We start from the raw sequence: 13748 nt of genomic DNA, 5'->3' as shown, positions 1-13748 counted from the left end.
TCTTGGAGTTCATTTCACTTAGCGTCATTTTATATGGCTATATGTAGATAGCTAGTGAGCTGTTCTGCTCATTTGCTAAGATTATCCTAGATTTATACTAATTATTGCAAATAAGGGAAACCATGGGATCTATGTTTCTTTGGGTTTGGTTTACTTCACTTAATATATTTTTTCTTCCAAAGCTTTCCATTTCCTAACAAATGGGGTGGTGTCATTCTTTCTAATGGAGGCACAGAATTCATATATATATATATATATATATATATATATATATATATATATATATACATACATACATACATACATACATACACACACACATATATATGTGGTATATGTATATACACACACAAACACATATATATATATTTATATATATATCACATTTTCTTGATCCATTCATCTGAGAGACATGCTTTGGTTCCATATCTTAGCTATGCTGAATAATGCTGTGATGAACATAGTTGTGCTGGTAGCTTGGTATGGCCTTGTTTGTGATCATTTAGGTAAATGCCTAGGTCATAAGGTAGCTCTATGTGTAGTCTTTTGAGGAATCTCCAAACTGCTTTCCAGAGTGGTTGAACAAGTTTACACTCCCACCAACAATACAGTATGGTTCCCTTTTGGCCACATCTTCAGCGTCTGTTGTTATTAGATTTCTTGATTATAGACATTCTAATTGGGGTGAGGTAGAGTCTCAATGTTATTTTGATTTGCATTTCTTTTATAGTCAGAAAAGTTGATCATTTCTTCATGTGTCTATTGGCTATTCTTATTTCCTCTTCAAAGAAGTCTCTCTTTAAGTATTTCACCCACTTCTTGATGGGATGGTTCTTTCTTTGAGGATTTGTTGTTGGAGGATTTAAGTTTTTGAGTTCTACGTATATTTTAGATATAAGACCCCTGTCCATTGTATGTCTAGTGAAGATCTTCTCCCAATCTATGGGCTTTCTATTGATCTTGCTAGTTATGTCCTTTGCCATGCAGAAGCTCTACAGTTTAATGCAATCCCATTTGTCTAAACTTTCTTTGATTTGTTGTCACACATAATTTTTAACGACAGGTAATTCATGTACAGTACAATTCATTTATTTCTGCAGGCACATTACAACATAATCAAGATATACTGAAGCCTAGACATCTAAAGTTCCTAGGCTAAATCAGCATAAAATACTAATATTGAAGATGAACTATATATAATAGACTAAGTTACTCCTCAGACATATAAGTTTTTCTCCTCAATATATTACATTCAAATGAGAGGATTTGAATATAGATGTAAAGATAAGATTTAGATGACAATCACAATATATTATAATATATTTAATGCCTATTATAATATATCTAATATTGAATAATCTCTCTAATATTTAATCATATAATATAGTAGATGAGATATAAGATAACTGATGGTGAATAATCAAATGTGTGCAATAAAGTAGAGGTGATTTAGGAGTTAAAAGCACACATTTTTTTTTATTGTGAAAATACCGAACAGAGTGGTTACAATTACATGGGCAAGGTAATGAGTACATTTCTTATCAAGCATTGTTGCCTGCTCCTTTGTTTCCCCTTCCCATTCCTTCCCCTCTCCCACCCCCCCTACTCCCTACCTCCCGGCCAAAGTTGTAAAGTTCTGATGTTGGTATAATTGTGGAAGGGAAGGGAAAAAAAAAACAAATCATTTAAATAGGGATACAGGTGGACCTATTGCAACAATGAGATGTACAAGTCATTATGTCGAAAAACAAACTTTACAACTTTTTTTCTAATAAAAACACATCAACACAGATGATTAAAAGGTCATTTCTTTATAATTGTAATTTAGAAATGACATATAACTAAAACGAATTTCTGTTTTTCAGTGTAGATTAGTCAGTGAAAATTTCCTAAACAACATAGAATTTATGCTGTACTTAAAGAAGTCCAAGAAGAAAAAGGAAATGGATAAAAATGAGGAAAGGGTCAAACATGAACCAAATCAAGAAGTAAAAAATCATGAGATAGCCTGAAGGAACAACATTGGAAACCAGCTCCTTTGAGAAGAGCTGTAGTATCTTCCCCAGCTCTGAGAGTCGTAGCAAGCTTGTTGCTCTCCAGAAGTTTCCCAAAGCCCTAGAATCTATATCATAGCTTTCTGAAGTACTATATACATTGATGACTTTAAATAAGATTTTGTTTTTGAAAAACTTAAATGTATTCTAAGCTGGAATCCTATATATGTCATCATAGGTTTTTGCTTTTTTTGTAGAAAAATAAATTGTCAGGAATTAACAAGACTGGTAAGGTCAGTTGAGTTGAGCCTGTGAATGACCTTGAATGTCAGAATATGTTTTGACTTCATAGTAGGAATAACAAGCCATTGAAGAATACTATGGAATGGGAAAATAGAGAAATACAGTATTTTCCTAGAATCATACAGCTTGATCATACAGGAAGTCTGGGTGAGAAAGATGGTAGGCTGGTCCAGCTTAAAAGATGCACACCCAGTGATTTATTAAGGTGATTGCTTCATTTTAGGAGCCAGGTCTAAAGTCTGATTCTCTTTGCTTTGTCAGTTTTTTAAAGGTTAGAATCTTCATTCCCTCAGGCTGACAGTTGCTGTTTTAACTTCTAAGAATTGTTGATAAGAAAAGAGATACCTATGAAGTCATTAGATTTGTCTTAGGGACATTAAAAAAAGCACTAAATTAGTTTTAGTTCTATGTCATTTCTAAACTATAATAATAATGAACATGACCTTTTAATCATCTGTGTTGGCTTGATTGTATTAGGAAAAAAGTATGCTTTCAAAATAAATCCTTTTAAAAACTCATTTAAAATATACATCTCATTTTATGGAGGAAATTAAAGCAGACCTTCTATAAATGTTGATCTTGAAATTTGCTTTCTAAGGAAAAAATCATATAAAATTTTGATACTGATTTTTTTATTTTTAAACTTTATTTTGTTAGTATTTGAAAATTGATGAATATGCATTAATATGTCCCTTGGGTAATTAGGAAATCAATTTTGTGGCATAATAAACAAAGGTAAAATGCTATGATAACAAAGATTTATGATCATTTGCTTGCTGCAGGACTTCTGGCTACTTAAGACTTTAGCCAGAATTTCCCTACAAACTCTGGAGCCTTTAGAATGCTTGGCTGCACACATTTCATGTATCTTACTTGGCTCACTCCACAAAGATATATAACCAAACACCTGTGTCATAGACATTAGCTTCAACCCCTTAATGCTCTGTTCTCCATCAGCCAGTGCCTCCAACAGTAATTTAAGAAAGCTAACACACACACCCCTCCCCCCCACCAAATGCAGGGCTAAGTCAACAGTCATGCTGGGCCTGGAATGCCATGCCTGTAATCCCAAACTCTCAGATTTGAGGCCAGTTTAACTACACAATGAGATCGTGTCTCATGAAAAACAAAAATTAAAACAAGGAAACTCTACTTTTATCAAAGAAGTCTTTGGCTCCAGTCTAGGGCTAGAGGTAGTTTCCGACAGGTCACAGGTGTGTCTTGAATTTCTTGGACCAGTAGTCTCACCTGACTTGTCCTTCACATTGCTAAAGTAAGCATTTAAGGGAAACAAGCAGGAGTTTGCTATGTCTCTGCAGGAGAAACTCAGCATCATAACCCCATCACTGTGTTCATGTTTCTTTCATAATAAGCAAATGGAATGACCAAAGCCAACATTAATAGGGTGGAGAAACCTCTATCTAAGGAGAGGAACTGCAAATCCACATTTCCCACATAAATGGAGCAGTGTAAAGCTATCCATTACTCTAATTCACCTGGGATTTCCCAGTTTACATCTAATTGACAATGGAAGTACCTTAAAATTGTTCTCAATAGGTTACCGTTAGTTCAAAATGTAGTAATCTTTTTGAAAGTTAGTATTCTTGGTGGGATATTTTGTGGACAATTTAGTTATGGTTCATTAGCAGAATGAAGAGGTCTAGGAATAAATAAAACAAAACATGAGAGATAAGTGGTGAACTTTCCATTTCTCTGCCAAAGCTACATTGTCCTTTAGCCATATTTGGTCAATTCTATTTCTTCAAGATACACAGTCAGATCTAAAATTCCCATAAAAATTATGTTTTTTAAGCTTTTATTGATCTTATTTTGGCTATGAAACTTTGTTTAATAATCAGTTTTATAATCTGTATTTCTTGAAGTTGCCAGGACCACTATATTGGATCTGTCTAATGCTTACAAGATGATATCTAGTATAGTGAAAACTCTGGTTGGTAATACAAGATGTTTTCACATATTTCTGAAGTTTTAAATTATTAAATTAACTTCAAATAATGCAACTGAAGGTCAACAGAACAAAATGTGGTTGCTTTTATGATTCATCTCAACAATCCATGTTTTATCAGTGCAATTACCATAAATTACATAAATTACAGATAAATGTTGTCTTAACACCCAGGACTCTAGGAAGTGAGCATCCACTATTATTTCCCAAGATAGTATTGTTGGAGATTCTTGGGGTATATTCAATTCTCTCCATTTCCTTTCTCATCCCTTTGAACTGTTGCTTTTCCATAGTTAGGTCAAGTTGCCCACTCTTGAGATATGTTTCTGACCTTCACACTGTATGAGACTCTTTCATATGTTTCTCAATCTTCCTCACTATTAGTTGTGAGGTTTGGGTCTGGTTATTTAGTAGCTACCTATCTATCTCCTATCTATTCAATTTGAAATACTTTTAGTAGCAACTTTATGGGATTACTGGGAAGATAAAATGGATTGAAACATATAAAGGAATTCACATTGCCTATTACAGACCAGGTATTTATTCAAGTGCTCAAATTGGTCTTTGGTTCTTTTACTCATAATTTTGCCCTGGAAGAAAGGAAGGATGAAGCAGTCTCATTCTTATATGAAGTGATCTCTTCAAAATATACTTTCCCAAGTTGTATGTGTTCACTCCTTGAAAAGAAGGCTGGTTTACATTTCCATGACTTTTTTAAAATTTAATTTTATTGTCAAGGTTACAGTTACATAGTAAGGTAGTGGGTATATTTCTTGTTAAACTTGTTACCTCTCCCTCATTCTTCTACCACTTTTTCTCCCCCAACCCTCCCACCAAGCTGTAAAGTTCATTTTCAACATATTGTCTTGTGAGTATTGCTGTTGCATTAGTTTGCTTTTTTTGTCCATTGTCACTCCATTTTCTCCATGATGTTTATGTCAAAATATAAAGAAAAGTTCAGATAGGAAATAGACTCACATTTTAGTCATATGTATTTATAGATATAAGGTATTTAAAAGTTGTTTGTTCCTATTATATTTTATAAATAAAGCCTGAATTACTTTTTTTGAATTTACTCATGCTTGAACTTTACTAATACTTTCAAGAATTTAGACAGTTAAGGAGCGCAGTCAAAGATTTTCTGGGTCATTAAGGCTAGTCTCAGACATTGAGAGAAAAAAACATATCAAATGAACTTTCAAGAAACGAGGCTCCCTCTTTCTGTATCAGATGCTCACTTCTTGCCTGAATTTTGAGGTAAAGTTTTGTGGTATTGGCTAACAAAACAAGATAGTGTTCAGTTTATGACATATTTCCATCTTATATCACAATGGCAGGATACTTTTTACAGAGTCATTAATCCCCCTAAATCCATAGTTTATGTGTTTATTTATAATAATCAATATTTATTCAAGGATACCATATTAAAGTATTAAATGCATTAGTCTCTTTGTCCAGTTAAGATTCATAAGAACATTACTTGGAGTCACCAATATTTCTTTCTCTGGATACATTCTTCTGATATATGTGGGAGAAGTAGATTTCTGACCAGATATTTAAAACCTTTAAGGGATGTCTTGTTTGAACTTTATCAATGTCTCCTTGCATCACATTTCTCAAGTTGTTATTGGACTTACTATATTTTAAATAAAGCATAAGACATTTAAAACCAGCCAATATTTGAACTAGCCCGGTACGGACTGGGCGTAAAATGAAGTTATTTCTTTAAAAAGCATTTGGTGAATTTTTTTATTTCAGTAGAAAATATTTAACTTCAATTATATGAAATTCTTTGGAATTTAAAATATACAATTAGATGAAGACATTTAATTATGAAATTTAAAATTTTTTTGATTCACTCTCTCCTCTGGATAATCCATTTTCACATGTTTTATTTCAATAAGAAATTTCAGCTCAAGTTCCTTAAAGTATTTCTTATCTTGGAGAGCACCATTTGTCTAAATAAGGACTTCAGTTAATCCTATCAATAAAATTATAGACTCTAAATGCCCTATAGCTGTGGCAGGCCGATGGATGTACATTTGACACATCACATGGATGGGATCATGTGGGCAATATCTCTTACATCCTGCTGCTTCCAGATTAAGGAGAACAGAATATTTTTTTTCTCTAGAGCAAAAAAACACCCAGGTTTTCTTCCAGTATTTGCCATCAGTGGAAACCAGGTCTTAGAAAGATGTCCAGGAGATTCCCCTGCTATGATGTATTGCCAGGGAAAGTACATGATTTCCTAGGGTAGCAAATCAAATGGTTTGCTTCACCCACATTTTTCCACCAGGTTGGTTGAGCTTTTGAATTTAAAGGTATGTTATTTGCCACAGAACCAACAATAACAGCTTGGCCACTAAAAATCTTTCCGGATCATGGCAATAGGTAGATGTGGAAAGTTCTAGGGAATAAATCATCATGAAACTTTCCTGTTCCTTGCTTATAGAGCCACAAAGAAGCAATAAGAAAAGTCTGATGTGACTTATAGGAGCTCATATGTTTTATCATTTAGTCCATTTGGACTGATATAACTAAATACCTTAGATTAGGAAACTTGCAGGTAACAGAAATGTCTTCTTCCTCGTCCTCAAGGCTGGGAAGTCCAAAATGAAGGCACCAGCTGATGGAAAAAAGGACTTACATGGAATACATTCCTGACAGCCATCTCTTAGAACTATCTTTGCTGCTAACTCCACTGAATCATCTTCTACCGCTTCCCACTGAACAAATGCAATGGGCTGGCCGGTCTTAGAAGAGACCCCGGCTACATCTGATACGCCTGAGGAATAGAGATGCTGTTGATCCTTGATCAAAATGAGGAATAGAGATGCTGTTGATCCTTGATCAAAATAACATTTCTCACCCAGCCCACCTCCATCTCACTCCGCTTCTATCTGCCCCCCACTTCACCTTTTCTGCCTAATATTTAAAGACTGACAACTAGGATTGCAAGTAGAGTATACCATTTCCTCTTCAGCCACGTTGAAAGAGACTTGGCTGCCCTTCTCAGGCTTTCCTCCCAAATAAAACCTGCTGGTCTGTTGAGTTTGGTCTTTCTGCTCTATTTCTATTCTTACCCTAGCAGACTCATTGTCAAGTGAAGGGCCTCTTTTCCATGGTTGGCGCCTCTAGCAATGTTCTCACATGGTAGAAGGAACAAAGAAGCTTATTCCTACCTGTTTTCTAAAGGGCACGAATCCAATTTATAAGTACTGATTACCTCTTAAATGTCCTACTCCTTGCTTTTACCCAAAGCACTGGAAATGTCTGAATTCCTAGAGGAAGTTGGACAGGCATAGCTCAACCTCTCAGCCATTCTATTTTCAAACTCATTGGCTGTATCCAGGCAAACACATTTCAGTTTCTCAGATACTTTCATTTTTAAATTGTGACTCCTTTAGGCTCATTTGATTTGATTTCTTGTAGTCTAATACTTAGAGTGAACCTGGAAGTGGCAATTTAAGAGATAGGAGGGAAGCTCCTTACCTTGTAAAAGCTGATACCATTTACCAACTTCTTACAAGAAGCTGTTCTAGTGGGATGTTGGTGTTATTTAGTGATGCAGCATTTAAATCTGCTTCTAACTGATGTGATCTTTAGAAAACAAAGGCCACAACAAAAACTGGGCAGAGTGTTGTGTACTTGTCATTACAGCTATGTATGGAAATGTAAATAGGAGGATCAGTGGGTGGCCCAGGCAAATTCGACTCTACCTCAAAAGTCAGAAGAGCAGAAAAGAAGGGGGATGTAGGTACTCAGGCATGGCTCAAGCTACAAAGTACTTGCCTAGCTGTGAAACCCTGAGTTCAAATTCCATGACTATTTTTTTAAAAAGGAAAAAATACAAGCTATAACCATTTATGTTCATTTTTGTTTAAAATCGCTCATTCAACTAGTGTTTTCCACCCACTAGTTCCTATTCAATCTTGCTTTTAGGTCCTAAGAATTTGGTTGTGAACTACCTTCTAATGCAGTGTAAAATGTGAGGGAGAGAGAAAAAAATAGCATGCATCTATAACAGAAAAAGTAAATATAATCTAAAACCTGTAGTTTTGTTATAAACATAATTTAGGTTATACAAGAAAATTTAGGACATGATATGTTCTTGTAAGATAGGTACTTGTAGTACAATTTAGAAATGCTAATGTGAATATTTTAAAGCAATACTTGACAGGTTTCCACTGAAAAGTTATAATTTTTACTTTGTTATTAGTAAGTATAATATGGGGACATCATTTCAGATTATGTTTCTCGTTTAAGATATAAATTGATGATTTATGATGTATGAACATTTTTATTTCTGCTTCTGTAAGTCTGATTGTTTTAGATTCCACGTATAATGAGAACAGTCAATATTTGTCTTCCTGTACTTGGCTTATTTCATTTTTGCCCAGTGTTTTTGGATTCTAACAACATATTGACATAATTTCATTTTTTCTTGAAGCCGAATAATGTTCCATTGTATAATTTTCTTTACCCATTTTTCTTTTTGTGGGTATTTATCTCATTTCCTTAACTTGGCTATTGTGAATAATGCTGCAATACACATGGAAAGTAATACATCTTTTCAGAAAATTGTGTTTAAATTTTTGGTGAGTACCCCAAGATGGAATTTCTGGTGAGATGATAATGCTATTTTCAGTTTTCTGAGGAATCATTAGTTCTCACCATGGTTTTCCAGCAGCATACAAGACTTCCATTTTGCTCACATTTTAGCTAATATTTGTTGTCTTTTGTCTATTTGATAACAGCCATTTTGACAGGTATCCAATGATATCTTACTGACTTGAATATGCATTTCCCTAAAGATTAGTTAGGTTGAACATTTTTATGTATCCATGGGCTACATGTATATCTTGGAGAAATATTTATGTTCTTTGTCCAATTTTAATTTGGGTGTTTTATTCTTGCTGAATTCTCTGTGTATTTTGGATGTTAGCCTTCTATTGGCTATTAGCTCTCAATCTGTAGGCTTGCTAAATATATTCTTATTTTCTTTGCTATGGAGAAGCTTTTAGGTTAATATATTCCATGTTTCTTAGCTTTATGTCATCTGTACTTCAAGAGTTGAATCCAAAGGAATCAGTGTCAAAATCAATAGCTTTTCCCTATGCTTTGTTATAGTGACTTTGTAATCTCTGGTCTTACATATAAGCCATTGTGAGTTGAATCCAAAGGAATCAGTGTCAAAATCAATAGCTTTTCCCTATGCTTTGTTATAGTGACTTTGTAATCTCTGGTCTTACATGTAAGCCATTGTGAGTTGTATTTGTCCATTACCAACAAAAACCACCTTCCTTCCAGTAACAGGTAGAAAGATTAGTTAAGGAGTAGTAGGAAAAAATGTCAAATAAGTAGGTATCAAGAGAGTTCCAACTTCCAATTACACATTTCAAGAATCTGTTTTTCTGATAAGCAGCCTGCTGTTATATGTCAGTCCTTGGATGGTCTAGGTTCTGTAAATCTAAAGAAAAGCTATTGATTAGAAAACCTTATAACTGATGTATTTTATTTCCTTTGTCCTCGAATAGTTACTTCTGAAGTTCAATTTTAGTATACAAAAGGCATCTTTTCCCTGGAGAAAGGAGAAGATACCAGAAAGCTACCTTCCAAAAACCTGGGTGATAGAGAAAAGTAACTTTACCCCCCAGCGGTCAACTACAGAGGATATTTGCTGAGAGAATAATTTGTATCCCATTAGGTGACTTCAGTTAGAGGTCGCTTCCACAGCAAGGGAAGTGAGCTTTGTGATTAGTGAAATAGACTAAGTCAACTAAGAGCAAGCAAATCTAGGTTACTTGGGATTTTTCTCTATGATACTCACAAGACATTATGTTGGAAATGAACCTTACACCTTTGGGGTGAGAGTGGGAGAGGTAAGGGAGAGAAGGGATAGTGGAAGAAAAACGAAGGAGGGGGTAACCATGTCCGACAAGAAATGCACTCATTACCTTACTGATGTAACTCTCTGTACAACATTTTTACAAGAAAATAAAATTTAAAATATAAATTAAAAAATAAAGCCACCCAAAATCAATTAAGTGATTAATGCATAATTTTATAACACTTATAGACCAAAATGATTTTTTAAAAAGTGGGAGGGAAGGGATGGTAGGGGGAAAACAAAGGAGGAGGCAACAATGCTTGATAAGAAAGGTACTCATTACCTTGCTCATGTAATTGTAACCCCTCTGTACAATATTTTCACATTAAAACACATTTTAAAAAAAGATAAGAAAATGCTGAATAAGGAGGATGAGTCACTTAATGCCTCAGAGGTCTTATTTTTAATTTTTTTTATTGTAAAGATACTGTATAGAAGGGTTACAGTTGCATGAGTAAGGTAATGAGTACCTTTTCTATTGAGCATTGTCACCCCCTCCTTTGTTTTTCCTCTGCTATCCCTTCCCTCCCCCCTCCCCAACTCCTCCTCCACTTCTCCAGAGTTGTAAAGTTTGTTTTCAACATAGTGACAATAGGTCAACCTGTATCCTTGTTTCAGCATTTTGTTATTTCCCTTCCCCTCCCCAAATTAGAAAAACTAGGATCTGATTAGCTACCAACACCATTCCCCTGTAAATTCATTTTTACTGATTAAATTGCATACAATTATTCCAAGCAGTAAATATGGAGACTAGTTGTACAAGACCACTGTCAGATTTATTTTCAATTATGGGCACATATAACCATCAGTCTAATAAATTAACAAAGATTTTAATATTTTAATGTAACCAAAGCATTATCTTTTAAAGTGCTTTTTTTTTTTTTTACAAAATCCTTGGTTGGAATGTAATCTGGAATGTAAAGTAGATAGTTCTTTATAGTGATACACACATCACTGAAGTAATAAAAGTGGCTGAAGTGGCGTATTGTGCCTGTTGTTGATATATTCTGTGTGGTGGTTTCTGTGTTCTGCCTGGAAGTGAGGAATCGTGTCTGCAGGTATAGACCTGAGATCCTTTCCAGGAAAAGTTACCACTTGAGCTTTCTTCTGTGAATACCTGGGGTGTTGAGTCCATAAGGAGCTTCCCAGGGAGACAACAATTTACACATAGTGTTATAGCAAGTCACTAGAAGTATTAAAAAATGTCCTGTGTAGTTCCATTGAGAAAGGACTCTTGGGAGCTTGTATCTAGTTTCCTATAGATTTTTGCCCTTGAAACTTTTTACTTCCTAATAAATCACTGATCTTAGGAGTTATCTTGGATACATCTGGTATACAAAGTACGACTTTATTATACAGAGAATCAATAATAATTTGTTCTATGTAAATAGAATTATATGAAATGAAGCTCAACAAGTAGCCTAGATTGATTTTAAGAGATTTGTACTATGGTAGCTATAGTAGCTATTTAGAAGTGTGTGATAAAAGAGCCTAGCATTGTAGTACATACCTGTAATTCCCATCCTCTTAGAAGGCAGAAACAAGAGAATCAAAGTTTATTTATTTATTTTTTTTTTGGGGGGGGTCCAGTCATGGGGCCTGAACTCTGGGCCTGGGCACTATCCCTCAGCTCTTCAGCTCAAGGCTAGCGCTCTACCACTTGAGCCACAGCGCCACTTCCAGCTTTTTTCTTTTTGCTTATGGAGAATCAAAGTTTAAAGACAGCCAAGACAAAAGTTTACAATAGCCTATCTCAATAATAAGCTACACATGGCTTGGTCCAATTACTAGGAGGCAGTGGTAGGAGAATTGTGTTTAAGCAAGCTGGAGAAAAGTTAGTCTGAGATAATATCTGAAAAATGAACTAAAAGCTTACCTCGTTCAAGTCCCTGAATTCTATTCTTAGCACCACAAAACAAATAGATAGATAGATAGATAGATAGATAGATAGATAGATAGATAGATAGATAGATAGATAGATAGATAGATAGGTAGGTAGATAGATAGATAGATAGATAATCAGAAAAGGTGTACAAAGAACATTTGGTTCACAGAGATAAAACAGTAACTGCAAGAAGCTTTATGTGAGTTTTGAAGATGCAGACAGACTTATTCAGACTCCAGAAGAACTAGAGGCATATAAGCTAGCCTTCTAAGAACAATTATGTTTTAATTAGGTTTTGATAGGTTAAAATGCCAGAAGGCAGGGGTTAGGAGGTTCTGAAATAAAGTTGCAAATGGATGGATGGTATGTCTGTAAAAGTAAAATATAAAGCACATTAGGAAAGAAAATACATTTTTTGCACCTGGTACAAAGTGGTAGTATCTAATGCTTAGTTAAAATCTAATAGAATATTTTATTTATAATTCAGTTTCATGCAAAGTGATATATTTTATCACAGGCCAATTAAAATTCTGTGCTGCTTCCAGAGTGCTCCTCTGACTAAACTCAAGCATCCAGCTTTTATTCTACTAGTTTCTAATTATGCTTTTCTCCCTCTCCTTTGTTAAGCTCCATCATGAATGAAGGATGGGACCCAGACTCTTCAGAAAACTGGTATCACCTCTGGCATGACAATGACACACTGCATCACCTTTCCACAGATATCAATATTACCTACGTGAACTACTATCTCCACCAGCCTCAAGTAGCAACCATCTTCATTATTTCCTACTTCCTGATCTTCGTCCTGTGCATGGTGGGAAATACCATGGTTTGCTTGATCGTAATAAGGAACAGACACATGCACACAGTCACTAATCTCTTCATCTTTAACCTGGCAGTAAGTGATTTACTAGTTGGCATATTCTGTATGCCTATAACGCTGCTGGACAATATCATAGCAGGTATGTTGGCTTATGATGTGTGTGCAATGTAAAGATGAATGTTGCTCTGTATCCTTGAGCCAGGGCAGGATCATTCATTCATTCATCACAGGGCAGGGACATTCATGCATTTACCACATGGCAAGGACATTCATGTAATGTAAGGGTTTTTCATTCATCAAGGGCGAGGGCCATTCTTTCAGTCATCATAGGGGAAAATCATTCATTTATTCTCCACAGGGCAGAGTCATTTATTCTCTATAGGACAGAGTCATTCATTCATTCATTCATTCATTCATTCATTCATTCATCACAGTCTAAGAGCCTGGAGTCATGGCTTCTTTTTCTCAGGACTTAAAGCTATAAGCTTCTGAGTCTGGAAGCCTTTGGCCCTCATATCTGCTCCTAGCAGTAGAGCTATTGTTCAGCTACTCTCACTGTCAGAGTATTAGAAAAAGAACCCAGGCTAACTGACTGGCAACAAGGTTAATGAAGAATAGGAAAACTGGTTTCTCTTCCTCCATCTACTTCCTTTCTCTGGAGTAGAAGCCAAGATGAACGGAGTGCTTATTCTAACCATTCTATATTGCATAAATTCTGTTTGCGGTATTTATCACTAAGCAAATGTTTAATGAGAATACAACATGGTAAATATCTTGTGGTAGACAAAAAGAGGACAAAGAAATTCATTAAAATTTACTGTTACTCTCAGGTAAGTTGCTTTTCTTGAAGTATTTTCTCCTATAAGCGTTTGTACATCAAATTA

The 13748-nt window shown here is 35.0% G+C and overlaps 1 protein-coding gene across 1 annotated transcript in view; it reads left to right on the top strand.

Annotated features, from left to right (window-relative positions):
• The window catches only part of Npffr2 (neuropeptide FF receptor 2), a 45941-nt gene that overhangs the window by 22442 nt on the left and 9751 nt on the right, over nucleotides 1-13748 (top strand). The window contains 1 exon segment of the mRNA XM_070013177.1: nucleotides 12669-13003. Within this exon segment, the coding sequence (XP_069869278.1) occupies nucleotides 12676-13003 (328 nt within the window). The 5' untranslated portion in view covers nucleotides 12669-12675.

Source organism: Dipodomys merriami, unplaced genomic scaffold, assembly GCF_024711535.1.
Source record: "Dipodomys merriami isolate MVZ:Mamm:240054 unplaced genomic scaffold, mDipMer1.0.p SCAF_9, whole genome shotgun sequence".
Taxonomy (NCBI): Eukaryota; Metazoa; Chordata; class Mammalia; order Rodentia; family Heteromyidae; genus Dipodomys; species Dipodomys merriami.
This window is presented reverse-complemented; position numbering and strand designations above follow the sequence as displayed.